The 16,504-nt window shown below is 28.3% G+C and overlaps 3 protein-coding genes across 5 annotated transcripts in view; 1 reads left to right on the forward strand and 2 right to left on the reverse strand.

Annotated features, from left to right (window-relative positions):
• The first annotated feature begins 57 nt into the window (after positions 1-57).
• Rcd4 (Reduction in Cnn dots 4) lies at positions 58-1,014 on the forward strand. The gene is made up of 2 exons (XM_035087633.1): positions 58-585; positions 672-1,014. The coding sequence occupies exons 1-2, from the start codon at positions 232-234 to the stop codon at positions 969-971; spliced, it is 654 nt and encodes a 217-aa protein (XP_034943524.1). The 5' UTR covers positions 58-231; the 3' UTR covers positions 972-1,014.
• A 124-nt stretch (positions 1,015-1,138) lies between these two features.
• On the reverse strand, positions 1,139-5,023 carry Vps11 (vacuolar protein sorting 11). The gene is made up of 3 exons (XM_035087630.1): positions 4,879-5,023; positions 4,563-4,631; positions 1,139-4,486 (listed from the first exon to the last, which is right to left on the reverse strand). The coding sequence occupies exons 1-3, from the start codon at positions 4,891-4,893 to the stop codon at positions 1,310-1,312; spliced, it is 3,261 nt and encodes a 1,086-aa protein (XP_034943521.1). The 5' UTR covers positions 4,894-5,023; the 3' UTR covers positions 1,139-1,309.
• A 5,744-nt stretch (positions 5,024-10,767) lies between these two features.
• Positions 10,768-16,504, reverse strand: part of LOC118069481 (zinc finger protein rotund-like) — a 72,690-nt gene continuing 66,953 nt past the window's right edge. For all 3 annotated transcript variants that reach the window (XM_035087625.1, XM_035087624.1, XM_035087623.1), the window contains exon 6: positions 10,768-12,554. In XM_035087625.1, the coding sequence (XP_034943516.1) occupies positions 11,403-12,554 (1,152 nt within the window). In that variant the 3' untranslated portion in view covers positions 10,768-11,402. The remainder of the gene's footprint in view (positions 12,555-16,504) is intronic.

Consider the following 16,504-nt stretch of genomic DNA (forward strand, 5'->3'; position numbering starts at 1 on the left):
ATGAACTACAGCGCTGTAGTATTTTTTCCACCGAGTTACCTTTCTTGACCAGTAATAGAGTCACTCATGATCAAAACATAAACAAACCGGTGTGTAAAGCAGTGTTGATATAAATTCGTTCTGGGAATGATTTTTCAGAAAGTATATTTGTATTAAATGAAACAAAGATAACTGTTCATACTTTTCTTTATTGTTTGTGAAAATTTTAATAATTAATTTGATTTATAAACCATGCAACGAGAAAAATCAGAAAAAGTCGATCCTAAAAGTAAAAAAAAACCGGCATTAGTGAGATCAAAAAGCCAAGCTAGAGTGATGACCATGAGAAACATAACTGGATCTAAACTAAATGTTCAAGTAGATTCAGGAACAGTAAGAGCCCGAGCAAAGAGTTTTTCTTCAGCATCAGATTTAAAGAAAAAACAAAGTAAAGTGGCTTTTGGCACTACTGTTAATCCATTAAGTCGTCCAGAATATAATACTACCATTCGAACTATCAATAAGCTTGAAGAAGTTAAAAGAGAAAAAATTGTAATTGAACTCGATAGTTTACCATCGCCTTATAAAAGCCAGGTCTTGAAAAAGGTATTCTCATGAATTCAGATAAAATATATATTTTTTGAAGGAAAAATGAATATTATTGATAAACAAAATGATTAAAATGCTTTTAGGTATCAAGTACACTTAATTTTCCTTCAGATAAACCAATATTTAAAAATTTAATCGATCTGAATGTTAATGAATCACAATTGCCAAAAGTTATAACAAGAAGTAAGGATCCTCCACCGAGACCAAAAGATCTTCAACCTAAATTGTCTGATTTTTTTACACCTCAATACGGTGAAGAATATGTAGAAGCTATTAAAGTGAAACCACGAGTACCAGAAATTGAAGATAAATGGGATGCTTTTAGAATAAGTGATTTAATTTTCAGTTGGAAGTCAAAGCTTGATCAAGATAACTTTGATTGATTTAACTCATGAATAATTAATTGTAAAATTTATTTATAGATACATATTTATAATAATCAATTCAAATACGTATTTTAATACTTTATTACGTTGTGTAAATATTTCATTATATATTTTGTACAATTCTTACTATTTTTTATGAAAAATCATAAAAGAACAAAGTTTATATTATTTATTTTTAGCTTGTGTTATTTACATATAAAAAATGATTAAAATATAATGAAAAATCAAGTTATAGCTGTTAAAAATTGAATACAGCATGAAAACTATAACTAGATTCTCCAGTACATCTATTTTAATTAATCCCTCATTGCAATAGCATTTATGAATAATTTAATTTAGCTAGCAAATGGATTTAAATTTTTATTATAATTATCATCTTCATCTTCATCATCATCATCTTCGTCGAATGGATTATTGGGATCTTTAGCAAAAGGATTTTTTCTTTCATCATACTCAGACTCTGGATTCGTTGGAATAATAGGTGTTTTTGGAGTTACAAAAGCTTTGTTTGCTGGTGAAATTCTTGAGCTGTTATTCGCAATATTTGCATCTCTTATAGGTAAAGGTGACGATTTTGAAGGATTAACTTTCACTACATTAGAAACTCCACTTGTTGAACTTATATTTGCTTCCAGAGTCGTTGAATATACTTCAGGTTTCCCCATATTTCTTCTTTCATTTCCAGAAAAATGATCAACTTTCTCTGTTTTTACTAAATTACTTTTTCCTTCAGCTAATCTTAGTTTTGCTTCAACACCTGGTCCAAATGCATTATAATCTGGTTTAATTTCTTGATTTTTTCGAGGTGGATTTCGATTAAGTGCCCCAGAAACTGGAAGAATTGGTTTGTCAGCATCAGTAATTACCATAAGTTTCTTAAATACACCTCGACCAAAATATTCAGCAACAAGTGAAAATGGATCTTCAGCTCGATCAAGCAAACTATGAAATGTTTCATGAAGATCTCGAGATTGTTCTTGAGCTTTAATTATATCCAATAATGTTTTATTGTTTGGTAGACACGCAGGACATTCAGTCTCATTTTCTGAAAAACTTTGAAAACAATGTTGATGATAAGAATGTTGACACATGAAATGAATAGATGGTAACTCAAGTTGATGATGACAAGCACTACAACGTGATCCTTGAAAGATAATCGTAGAATTTTTAATCTCTGATATTTGTTCTCGTAATTTTTCAGTGTCTTTACGATATTTATTAACTGATTCAGCATCCTGTAATGTTTGCTCATGCTCAGACTTTAAAACGGAGTTTAAATATGATCGAACATCACCAAGGGTACAAGTTAATGATGTAGAGAGTGCATCAATCACCATTAATGGTGACAATAGTTTTTCTGAAGAAATGTAAGATAAAATATCAGCCAAAAGCTTTGGCGATGCTTTTCGATTTCTTGCAACACTCCAGAGTGCTTGAATCCATAAATTAGGATCTTGATGTCCAAATCGCTTGCATGTAGATAAGACAGACTCATCATCACCTTCTCTCAAATGATACTGTAGAATCTCATAGTAAAGCTTTTTTTCTTCATAAAGGAATAAAAGTCCTCTTCGGAAATTATGTTGATGGCAAAGAATTAAAATTTGATCTTTATCATAACAAGCTTCTGAATTTTGTAGGAGTCTAATAACTTTTTGTTCATACTGAAGTTTCGTCACTTTAGAATCTAAAGCATTCCAAACATGTAAGTAATGTTCTACTAAAGTATTGTACACCAAAGTACTCCATCTTGTATCGCATTTAACTAAATGCTCCAAAAATTCTACTAATCTTTCCGAGTTATTGAGAAATAAATGAATAAAATCTTCAGGATTAGCTTTCTCAACATTATCATCAAGATTCGTAGTATCTATAACATTTTGATCAATTGAAGTTCTATCAGTTGAACGATAATTTGTGCAGAGTTTTTTTAGAAATTGTGTTGCTTCATCAGGAACGTTTTCTATAAGAATTTTTCCATATTTTTTCATATTCGATTCGGCTTCTTCATAATTTAAACTTTCCATATACTCTAACGCTTTTTTATATTCTTTCTTGTCCTCAAGTTGAATTCTTAAATACCATTCATGCTTCTTATGTTTTTTTGCAAGTAATAAAGCATCTTCAGGAGAAGCTTGGCGGCAGACTTTTATAGCAATTTCTACATCAAAATCAACTTCTCGATCTTTAGTCATAATAAATTCCTTCAATTTATCCGTATGATTGAGTTTAGTATAGCAATTTAGCAATAAAGTTGTATGATCCTCAGTTGCTTGGCCTCGTTTATGAAGAGCTTGAAGATAAGTTGTCAAATTGTCGATGTGCTGCGAATCTAAAAATTTTCTAATTACGTATGAAGGCTCTAATTTTCCTATTGTCCTTATATATTGCTCAATTGCTCCATTGTAATCACCCTTCGAATATAAATGATCTCCGTTTCTCCTGAAAATGTCTACGAAACCTTCAGAATCATACTGCTGACTTTTAGCAATTCTTATCGCGACATCGTAAAGATTTTTTCTAAATAAAAGAGCTAACTTTTGCTGAAGATCCTTTTCATCAAGATGATAAAGTTTATTATCACCACTAAAAATAAAAAATCCGCCCCATTCCGATAAAATTGCTTGAATTGATATCATAGAAGCAGAGAAAACAATAAATTTGTTCTGTATATCAAGAACTGTAATAGTGTGTTTATCTGCTCCTGGTGGAATAGGTTCAATCGTACTTGGTTTAGCACTAATTGTCGTAGTCGATCTAGAAACATTTCCAGATTCTTTAGCGATTATTACTAAATAACCCCGACACCAATCTAGCATTATTTTTTGACCTTCTACAGCATAGCAAGGGCCACGACCATCGAGCGTGTAACAATAAACAGCGTCATTTCTACCAATCATAAAATGACTGTCTTGAGCAGTCTCTGCTAAAACTGAACACCGACTAGCACAACCGATATTGTCTAGAACTGTTTTCACTTCTTTATCTTTCAATGTGATATTATACAGATATACATTTAGAGTTGTTGCGACGAATAAATAATTTTGTTTTCCGGTAGATCTGAAAGCCATTCCTGTGATAGGTGGAGTACTATCTTTAATTACTCTTATTTTATTCTTTCGATCTCTCGTAATATCACCACGATAAAGCATAATGGATCCATCAGAAAATCCGACAGCCATTAAAGTAAGACTTGGATGAATGCATAAACAAGTTGCAGGAACTGCTCGAAAGCTTGGAATTGCACGACTTATCCGAACACATGTTGGATTTTCTTGTTTATCAAGTTTTGCAAAGTTCCAGACTTTGATAGTTGGATTACATCCTGGATCATCTTCACCAATAGTAAAAAGATACGTTGAATGTTGAACTTGCTCGGCAAGGGTTACACTTATTTCATAACCTTTGAATGTTGATACTTGATATGTTCTCTTAACAACATGTATATTTCCTGCATTGTCACCCAAAATTAAAGATCCATTGCCACTAGTAGCTGCCGTTACTTGGACATCCTAGTAAACAAAGATAGATACATGAAAAACTTTCATAATTTAATAAAATTTAATGTTTAACTATAAGGTAATTTACCACAAGAGCTTCAGCTATTTTTCCTCCATCAATTTCTTTTCTTAAATCGAAAAAATTAAATCGACGCCACTGAAAATGTAAAAATTGTTATTGATCATATTGATATAATTTGTTCCCTATTTTTTATGATTTATTTGAAACACCAAAATAGATAAGAAATAAAAAAAAATTATACTTTCAAATGTATTCAATGAAAAAGTAAATTGTCTGTTTAAAAATTATTAATAATCAAGTAATATTATAGCTGTCAAGTTGAGGTTAATTTATAAAGTATTAAATTAATTTATAGCAAAAGTAATGAAAAAACTTGATGTACCTCTAAAAATGCCATGATAATAAATTTTATAAATACACTGTTATATTTGTAAAAAAAATAAATTATTGACAGTAAGCATACTTAATAACTAATCAGTTTGATACTTTTTAATTTTTTGTCAAATTCTTTCTATTTTGACATCTCACACGCGCATGTGCTCAACTGATACTCTATGCGGTAGGTGCTGCCCTCTCCTTATGGTAAAACAGATTTCAAAATGGATGTGCTCATAGAGGACACTAATGGCTACTGATGTAAACGTTTGTGCCATACAATAAACACAAGGTGGCAGAGTTATAACTTTTCTTTGTTGAGTTCAATTTAATTAATCAAATTAGTTTTCAAAACATTATAATATCTTTATTACACATCAATTTATCTCTATGAAATAATCTTGAGCTGATAGATTCTTTAATCATTCAATTTTTAGAAAGGTTAAGTAATTAAAAAGATAAAAGTCACGCAGAATCATAATTCCATCACAAAAATTGGCAATTTATTCTTTTTATTCAAAATTATGTCCACTTTTTGATTTTTGTTGATGAAATTATAATTGTGGTAGCTTATACAATAATTTTTATTAATTTTACTTATATTTTTTAGAAAGGACGAACAATCAGTGCTAAATAATCAGAAATGAGTTATGAAATATTAACTATGCAGTGATTGAAGACAAATTCAAATGATTATCAAGGTACTGACACTTGTTTCTCTAACTTTTATAATGTTTCATGTATTTTTTTATAATATTTCCACTTTTTACAAGTTTTAAAAGAAATGAAACAAATGGAAATGGATGTTTTTTTGTTGTATACATACAATTTGTTAAGATCAATATTTTCAATCAATTTCGTTGTATGATATTTAATAGTATTAAGGTCAGATGAATTATTTTATATACGAGCGAAATATTTTTTCCCTTTTCCTTTTATTATTTAAATTATTGTATATACATGTCAAATATTCTCATTCATCTAAATTCAGCTAATATATGACATCATGAGATTAAAAAGTTAAAAGACGAGTTATTTTCACTTTTTTCTTATTTTAAAACATCTAAATTATGTCTATAATGATATAGACGTTTATTGGCTATGAGCAATCGATTGTTTTGTTTTATTACTTTTTTCCTCTTCATTATTAAAAAATTATGTTTTTTCTGTAAATAATTATTACTCCGTTCTTTATCAGTAGGACGATTTATTTCTTTAATAATATTTCTATGCATATTATTTTGGCATAAAAACAATACGATTGTGTTGAAAAAAATTATTTAAATAACAAATCGATGCTCTTTATTTTCTGGTACTATTTTCTAAATATTTTATTCTATATAATGTGATTCTTTAACATTCATCTTCTGTCTGTTGGAATTAAATTTTATTTTATAGCATTTCCCATAATATTGAATAATTTAATCAGTGACGTAAAAAAATTTATGATTGTGTACTGACTCAGACTGATGTTAAAATATTAAGAAATTAAATTTTTTTGAGTCACACTTCAATGGAGTCCAATTCTAAGATTACTATGAATAATAATCAGTCGGAGGATGCAATATATAAATACTAGAAAAAAAATGATTATTATTTTATTTCAGTATTAACAATTAGTTATATTTACGTGCTTTTTTGTTCGATTATCTTTACCACCACGCTTTTTTACCCTTTTATCTATTTTTTAAAAATTATTCTTCTTTATATATTTCCTATATTATTTGAATTAAAATCTTTGAATATAATGTTCAAAAATTGGAATTTGTCTCGTCAAACATTTAGTATATTTTAATTTTAGTAATTTTTATTATTTATTTATTTATAGTAATTTTTTTTACAAACAAGAAACGAATAAACATACGATTTTCAATTTCTATTCATTCATGGAAAATTCAAATACTTCAATTTTTTCTATAATACTTTATATTGCTTCTTTTGACTTCTCAGAATAGATTTGGGATTTTCTGATTTCTTTTCAGTTGTAGTTTCACTAAATTAAAGATTAATTGTAGTTTTTTTTTTGTATTAATTATTTACTCAATTTGAATATTCCCATGTATAAATAGCATTTTTTCATTTGAAAATACATCAGTAAAATTCCATACTACGATTAATTTAAGATTTACTGGTATTTATATTAATTCACTTAATGAATTCTCCTGCATTATAATTAATAATTGATGATCAATCAGTTAATCATAATTTACTTTGAATATTTTGTTACCATTATTCTTAATATTATACAATTAAATATCACAGTTTTGTTCGTACCACGCAATATATATATATATATATATTTTATTTACATATATATTGTTTCTTTTATATTATAAATTTTTCTAGTTTCATCAAATTAATTGTAGTTCATAATTATCTTTTTATTTCTTTTATCAATTATTTTTGTTGAATAATTTTTGTGCATATACATACATACACACACGATAATCATTCGTAAAATTTATTTATTTTTAAAATCATTTCCGTTGTTTTTTTTACATTTATTTAAATATAATCATTCGCACTACCGTTTAATAAATGAAGAGATTGGTTGAAATACGTTTTGACACTGACAATTATATTAAAAAGAAAATTATTCTTAATTAGGTTTATGAATAATATTGATTAGCATTTAGAATAAATGAAAAAAAAAATCATCAAAACTATGAAAAAAAAATATCAATTTCATTTTTATTTTTTATATTTGTTTATAATGGATGACTAAAAACTTTTTTGTTCATTTGGACGGCATAAATTGTTGGAAGCCATTATTAATTAATGATAATAGTGATAATAATAATAATGATTGGGTAATAAAAAAAAATACAATATCTATTTATTTTATAAAACAACACAGTTAAATTATTTATTATTGCAATCAATTATTGGTCCATCAACAAATATTTATAGAATTATTATTACTTTATAAAAAAAATTAAAAGAATACTAATTAATATGTCGTCTTTTATTTTTCATTTTATGGCGTTCTATTTTTTTTTTTACTCATCAGTTATTAATTATTAAAAATTAATAATTTTTTTATTACAAATTCAATTTTACAAGAGACAGAGAGAAAACATTCCTTATTTCATTCTATTTGTATTCATTAGACTATTCATTTATATGAATAATGAAAAATTATTATAAACTCAAATGAATTTTTTTTTAACATCATCAACTATTTGTATAACATCCACAATTTTACTATGGAAAATATTTTTCAATAACTAAAATTTAAATGTTATGTAATAATAATAATAATAATAATAATAATAATAATAATAATAATAAAAAGTAAATGATAAATAAAAACAAAAATTACAAAGTATGAAATGTTTTGTCAACGGGATAGTTTATTAAACGAAATTATAAGTATAATAATAATGATAATAATTATAGGTATAATAATATAATATAATATAATAATAATATAATAATAATAAAAATATTATCTAATAAATTGAAACTATAAAGATAGACAGAAATAAATCACAATTAAAGCGCGAGGTCCCTGGTTTCCCATAACAAAATTATTTAATTTACTTTTTTATTTACTTCATTCATTTAACTAAATGAATTATTCCATCTTCATAATGTTTCATTCTAATTAAAACAAAATTATTTTTTCTCCATTTAATTACATTTATTTATTTATTTATATAATATTTATTCAATTCTTTTGTTATCATTTTTCTCTCCTTTTTTCTCTTTATTTTTACTGCTTCCTTCCCTCTTTCTTGATCTTTGTACGTTTTTTTTTCTTCCACTCATTCTCATATTCACACATTTTATCCCATTTACTCTTTTTATCAATTTTACTTAAATTGAGTAAATTCATTTGATTTTCTCAAAATGTGTCGTTTAAAAATTTATTCTTTCAAACATCCACTCATTCTTAACTATTTATTACAGTCAAAACATTTTTAGTTATTACATTAAAATCAAATAAACTTGCACTCATAATTCACGCTACCTGGCGTAACAATTTCTATTATTGTTCAATCATTTTTATATCGAAAGGAAACCAAAAGATCAATGTGTGTGACTGTGACAATTATATTATAATAATTCATTAAATGGTAGAATATTATATTTTCTTAATAACAAACTAATAGTAAACAACTTGAGCACAAACGATGGGTGAGCTTTAAAATCGATTATTCTTAAGAGAAATCATCAATTCCAAATTATTTTTTTTTTCTTTGTTATCTTTTTATTATTACACAGTTTTTTTCTAACATTTGAAATGTATATTTTCAAATTTTTAGTGTCTATCAACAAAAATTATTATTAATTATAAAAAAAAACAATAATCATCTAAGTAACAATTCTTATATTCAATTAAATCATTAATTTATTTCTCTTTGTTAATTTTTTTCTACTATTACAGTATTATTGTAACTAATAATTTATTAAACATAAGAAAATAATTTAATAAAAATATTCTACATTTGAAGAGAAAATGTAGAATATTGTTAAATAAAAAAAGAAATTGGAAATTGGTCATAAGAATGAATCGAAGCTCACACCACAACAATAGAAATTATCTACAGTTTAATCGATTTTTTTTTCACTAATAACGTATTATTTATCTATATTTGTTTATCCGTACTGTCTTTTTGTTGTTATTTATTTGGAGCTAAATTCAAATTTCGTGATTTTAGTTTGAACTTTTATAATTTTTTTACATTTACTATTCAAGACATGAAACAAATTTGTGTAATCAATAAAAAAAAATTAAAACTTTTTTCATCAATAATTAAGAAATAATTTTAACTCTACGAACATTTCAAATAGTATTTATAAAAAGGATTTCTTTTATATTTGAAATAATCAATGACAATTAAAGAAAATAAATAAAGAATTTATTTTCAATTAAAATCAAAATCAAACGATGTAAATGACGATAGTCAAACAGGTTTACGACAATTCTTTATACTATTGTTTTTTTCTACGTCGTTTCTTCTACATCAATTAAAGGAAACAATATCAAAATAATGTTTTCTGAAAATCATCAGAAACTTGTAAAAACTCTTAATAACATTGTGGTGCCAATTGCAATTTGAACCTGAAGATTTTGTGCATGTACAGGAATACCTTTTTTTTTAAGCTATCATCTCCACTTATTTCTCAACATTTTTAGTTTTTTTTTTTCTCAATGTATGTACTTACTGATATCAATTAGATCCTGAATGACAATATCTGCTTGGGTACACCCCATCTAGATATTTATTATTTTTTGATTATGACTCTTGAATCACAACGGTACTACATAACGTTAATTAAGAAACAATAACAACTACAAATTAATTGAAAATATCGTATAAACTGTTAGTCATAAAATGGATGTCAATTTAACTTTTGTTTCTTTTTTTTTTTTTTTTTAAAAGAAAAAATGGAAATTTACACTTACATTATTTCGCAAAATTTAGAGAATAAATAAAAACAACATATGAAGGGAATATTACGGTGAAAAAATAAGAGTGTAATGAATAGATGATGCAAAAAAAATTCGAGAAGATAAAAAAATGTTCGTAAACTCACGAGAGCACAAATCGCAAGGATGTTTTTGTTAAATGCGAGAACGGAAAAGAGAGGAAAAGAGAACGAGGGAACTGAGAGCAAACGAGGAAAAGTAAAAATATTTTGCGAAGAGATAGGTATAGAGTTGACGATGCCACGAGGTAAAAAATGTGAATGAGGGCAGGAAAAAAACAAACACAAAAAATATGTTGGATGCATATGAATCGAAATGTGAAATAAAAAATTTTATTAAATAATTGATTACGTATTTATAACGATGTTAAGACTGATAGATTTGTGCTCTTAAAATATTTTAAGATGATAATAATAATGAGTTTTTTTTTTTAAAGTAATAGAGTAGATAGAAGAAATAATAAATAATTATTTTGTATATTTTGTTGTTACATAAATAATATGTATAATTTTTTTTTTATTTTGATCATTTTTTTTATTAAGAGAAAAAAGCTAATAAAATAAACAATTGAAATTAATAGAAAAGATATTCTTGTAGAACATGAAAAGCATCAAGTTTAAGCTGTTATTAGTACCACAATAATTCAAAACGTTCTGTAAATCTTTGATTGTTTGCACACCGATTCAATTAAACTTTATTTAATTGGCACAAGAGAAGCGACGAATAGTAAATGATAGTATGGAGATACGAAGGGTTGCTACTGATCTGTATAATTACCGATTAATAAAATTTTTTCAAAATGATCGTAGAGAACAAAATTCTTTCATTAATTTGTTCCTTTTTTTTTTTCGTTTTTTTCTCAATTATGTCATAAAAAGTGGACTCTGTATGACTTGTTTATATTTGTTAATATAATTTGTTTCAGAGTTTATCCAAACTGTTTATAAACATGATAATTTGATAGATTTTAAAATAAAATCTAATACTTTGTTTTTTAAAAACTTATCGTTCTCACCAATATGTTAATATTCTCACGAGTTATGAATTTTCTCACACACATGTACCACACACATTAAACAGAAAAAATCCTAGATTTACTGTTTATCTTTGAGCCCTCCTAAGAGAGCATGACTTTCCATGGATGCTGAAAGATTGCCCAAATTACTCAAAGTACTAATGTTGCCGAGATTTCCCAAATTTCCTAAATTCGGTTGATGAGCATAATTCCTAATTTGATGAAGACTAATCAGTTGATTAGGGAAAGATGTGGCATTTTGGTTGGTATTAGTTCCAGGTGTAACGCCAGTTGATGACGTTGGAGATGCTTTTTGTGAATTAAATGCTTCGTAGAGGTAAGGCCGCGATGCCGGATGATGACTACCAGGATAGTGTAGATGATTTAGAGGATTTAGTGGATGTTGCATTGAGGATATTGAGTTGATGGAAATGGAGGAAATGGGTGTGAAAGCTGAACTCGAATTGGGATGGTGATTTCCGGGCGGTTGGGGCGTTTGTTGCCTAGAATCATTTTCAATAGATTCCCGATGACCACCATGCGATTGAAGTAACATATCGTTCTGATTCTGATGATATTCAGCAGCAGCTGCTGCGTGATGATGTGGCAGCCTGTCATGGAGGTCACCAATAACCGAATCAGGACTGACTTTTGGCCAATAGTGATGCTCTTGATGATGAGCCATTGCATGAATGGACGGCCTTAGACCGGTTCCAATGATTGGTGGTCTTTTATCTGTCCTTTCAGCATGTTTCTGCATGTGCTTGGCTAAATAAGTCTCTTGGGTATAACTTTTGCCGCAATATTGACATATGTGGGTTTTGAGGTGCTTGGACTCTTTGTGCTTTGGTATGTGCTCTAAAAGACTCGGCTCGTCTGCGAAACACTTGTAGCACGAATTGCACTTGTAGGGTTTGTCTGTCTGATGGCAACGAGAGTGACTCTGCAAGTTGCTCAGTTGACTGAAGGCTTTTGTGCAGCCTGGGTGACGACATTTGTAAGGCTTATCACCTGTGTGGGTGCGGATATGCTGCTGCAGGTGACTTAGCTGGGTGAACTTCCTCTGACATATCTCGCAGCGGTACGGCTTTATTCCTAAGTGAATGCGCGTGTGCTGCGAAAGGTAGGACGAATTGGCGAATGCTTTTGAACACTGCGTACACTTATACGGCTTTGCTTCTCTCATGTGGATCTGAGTGTGCAGCTGGAGATCTGCTTTACTGCCAAATATCTAGAACCAAACAAACAAACGTTGGAATTTAAAACTTTAAGCTTACATAAAATAATTATTATGAAATAATTATTCCATTATTTTATCAAATTTAATATATATACAACTAATAAATGTCATATTATTATTTATTCATAAATTATCAATTAAATAAAATCAAAGATTTTGTATTAATTGCGTTTATAAATAAATAGTAAACTGTCGACAGGGTCCAGTTGGTGAGTAAGATCAGCCAAGCATTACACATACATAAGAAGCTGACCTTGTCTATCATACCATAGCCTCGAGCTATACCTGACTGGTTGACTTGTATGCTACCGCATAGATCGCGCAACTCTTTTACTCTTTTGCTCTCCTACTTTATACTCTCTATATTCTATATATGTATATACACATTACTCCTATATGTTACTCTCAATGTTGTCTCGCTTCTGTCTCAAATATTCCAATCTCATTGCCATATTTCTCTCTTCTTCTTTGATCATAAACCACAGATACAAGTAATTCATCTCAGTCACGAAATTCTTAAATCCTTACATCAAAATATCACCTGAGAAACTTTCAAAAAATTCCTAAGTATTTCGGAGAAAATTTTTAATCCAATCTCCTTTTAGTTTTAGTTCATTTTTTTCATATTAACTTGAAAAATTGATTAATTGATATGCTTGAAAAATTTCTTGAATTTTTTCAAGTGTTTAGATGACTAATTTATTTGATTAGACAAATTTGATGAATCATTTTATAATCTTGATATTCACGGGTTTTTTTTTAGTCAAATAATAATTAATTAAGAAAAACTAATTAAAAAATAAAAATGTAATTTTACATTAAATATTGTTATTAAAAAATAGTTGTGTTTATTTAACAATAGACATAATATTAATCATCCAAAAGACTGAATAATCAAAAAGCATGAAATCATTTGCCTTTCAGTGACCATCAAAGAAATGATTTCAACGAATACATATTGAGAAATAACGATTCTATCAAATAGCATTCGAGATATTGTTGGCAGTTGAAAAGAGAGAAAAATCATAGAATGACTGTTGATTATTGACTGTCCTTTAATGACAGAAAAATTGATTTTCTTGATATTTCGAAATGTGTCCTTGCTGATGTCAAGTTCGTGCGTTCTTCAACCCACGTAATCCCGTCTCTTTCTTCTTTATTTTACCGTGACTTGGAGGTCCAACTATTAAATGTCTTCCGGCATACAAACTTTTGCGTCTTAAGTCAAATCTTTTGCTCAGACACTAAATTCTGTTCTACTCATTTTGACATATCATATATATATATATAGAAAAGAAATAAAATAAAATAAGAGAACAGGTTCATTATATTATGATTGTCTTGTTTACTGGTTTTAAAAGATTGATTAAGAACATCAGTCTAAATACCGACATTTGGAGTATGGATATAATAAAGCATCGAGATATTTAAGAAAAGGAGGAAGAAAAGAAAGAGATAATATTTAGCCTACGGCTCTCGTAAATTAAATTTAAATATTCGTCCGCCAAGACGACCTTAATGACGTCCGCAGATGATCAAGAGAATTCTCTCCATGAAGTCACAGTCAATTTGGGATTATAATACCTGCACCGGTGATGCTTTCAACTTTTAATGTAGAGACTTTAAGACTCAGAAAAGAATAGCTAGACCATCATCACATTAATGAGATTGAGTCCAGACTTGAGTCAAGTCCAAAAGCGCAGCAACAAGTTGGGAAATAAACATGAAAAGAGTCAAAAAAAAAGCTCCTTTCTGTTAACAACTAATTTTATAGTTAAAAATAATTCTACTATCATCATACAATACATTTTTATATATATTACAATCACATTTCATTTTAATCTTATTATAAATTTTTTTTTCATCTTTTTAACAAATTACATGACTGATTGTATTCGTCTAAATGCTCTTTATCAGACTTTTGAAATATTTTTTCAACAAAAAAAAAAAAAAATAAACCGTACGAATATTTTGAAAAAGCAAAGAGACTGACTTTAGCTTAAAAAAATCAACGAAGACTTGATAAATCCTACATTTCCGTTTTCCAAACATTTTTTTTTCCTCCAAATTGTCAATTGAAACTACCTCTAGTCGAAAAACGCGTCAAAGTGGATTAGTAACTCCAGGGGTTAGTGATTGAAAAGGTAGTATACTTAGCTCAATAAATTGGCGGATCTCCGTATATAAGATTCGATAGGTAAGAGTTCGACTAAGAATCACAGATTACGGGATCGGGGAGTTCTTTCATTCAAGTTTTCTTAGGGCCTCTAGTATAAGTAGTGTAGAATTCAAAAAGGCACTTATATCTCGCTTGTCTGGCTTTGCTTCCTCTTACTTTTTCTACTTCTATATTTTTCTCCTTCCGACTCGCGACTTGAGACCCATATTCCAAGTCTCCTCTCATCCGTCATCGGCTTGTTTGCAGTAAAACTCGAGAAGTCTTTTTGGACCCTCTCTAATGTCACTCAACCGTACAATTATTTTTCAACCAGACAAAAATACACGAAAAAATGTTACATTCTAAATTTCTGAGGGATTTCAAATATTAATGGTCTGCAATACGATTTATCTTTGATATTACCAGATTAATACCATAACATATCAAAATTAGGTTTATTAAATGATGTTTATGGTATTATATATTGTGCTAAAATTTATTTTATTTGAAAATTCAACATTTTTATTTCTATTCTGAGAAATAAATTTTGTAATTTTATAAATAAATTAAATAACAAATGCATTATAATTGATGGCTTTGTTCAAATAATTGCTTTTAAAGTCAAATGTTATGTTAAAACAAAAAAAAAATTTACCAGAAAAATATTTTACCACAAAAGAACCGTAAAACATACAAACGTATTGATTTCGGGTAATTTTTCTATTTTTGTTTTTTACCCGAACACGTGAGGCCTCAAATCACGCATGCCACGCTTTACAGTTGGTCTTAGGCACAAGAAAAGTATGTAAAAAAAAAAAGGGAAAATATGACGTGTGTGAAATATAATGAAAGAGGGGCAGGAGTAGATCTTTCGGCCTTGCCTCAAGACGTCCTCCACCCAATGGCTTGCGCCACGTAACGAGACCGCAAAAGAGAGAGGAAAAGGTATCTTTGTTGCTTGGAAATATGTGTAGCGTGACAGGATCACGTAGAATCATTACTTCTTAATAAGTGTATTGAAAAACAAAATTAAAAAATGTAAGTTGTCATGTTGGTTTCATTTCGAGACGCGAAATCAATCGAATGTATCAAAGGATTTTTTTTTTTACAAATTGTCCATGGGAAACTGAATGTGTGTCAATAAGAGAAAATTTTTTAAGCAATACTGACAGTAAACTTGATGAAAAACAGTCAGAAATTGAACGAAAGAAAAAAGTATTTACATTAACTTAATTATTTCTTATTAAAATAATTGAATAAAAAGAAATTTCTTACTTAAATTAATGATTACTTTTGAAAAATATTTCAAACATAGTAATTAACAAAAACATATCATCATGACATTACTTGTGGTTGGTAAAAGTAAAACAAAATACTCCTGTTTCTGATAATTTGTCCAAAATATATAGTTTTGAGTGGTAAAGTTGAGCAGCAATTTCTTTCTGATATTTCTTAGACTCAATCTCCTTTTTTTTTAAATGTTTATTCATTACATGATTTTTAGAAGTGATTACTGAGGATAAGCCATCAATTAGATGAAGGAGACCGTATAATTGAGGCTAGAATTGAAGATATTCCCAGGCTCACCAACCAGCTGCCACATTTTTCGAGACTCTGCCAACGAGAGTCAGGTAAGATAGATTTTCAGTTGATGGCAATGACGAAGAAAGATCATCATCATCGTCTTCCTCATCTTCTTCATTATCATCATGACGGTAGATGAAAAAAAACTTGTTTTTCACACGCATTAAAACCTTTTTCGGCTCTCTCACTCATATATCCT

The sequence above is a fragment of the Chelonus insularis genome, unplaced genomic scaffold (assembly GCF_013357705.1).
Source record: "Chelonus insularis isolate UGA/USDA-ARS -01 unplaced genomic scaffold, ASM1335770v1 contig_410_pilon, whole genome shotgun sequence".
NCBI lineage: Eukaryota > Metazoa > Arthropoda > Insecta > Hymenoptera > Braconidae > Chelonus > Chelonus insularis.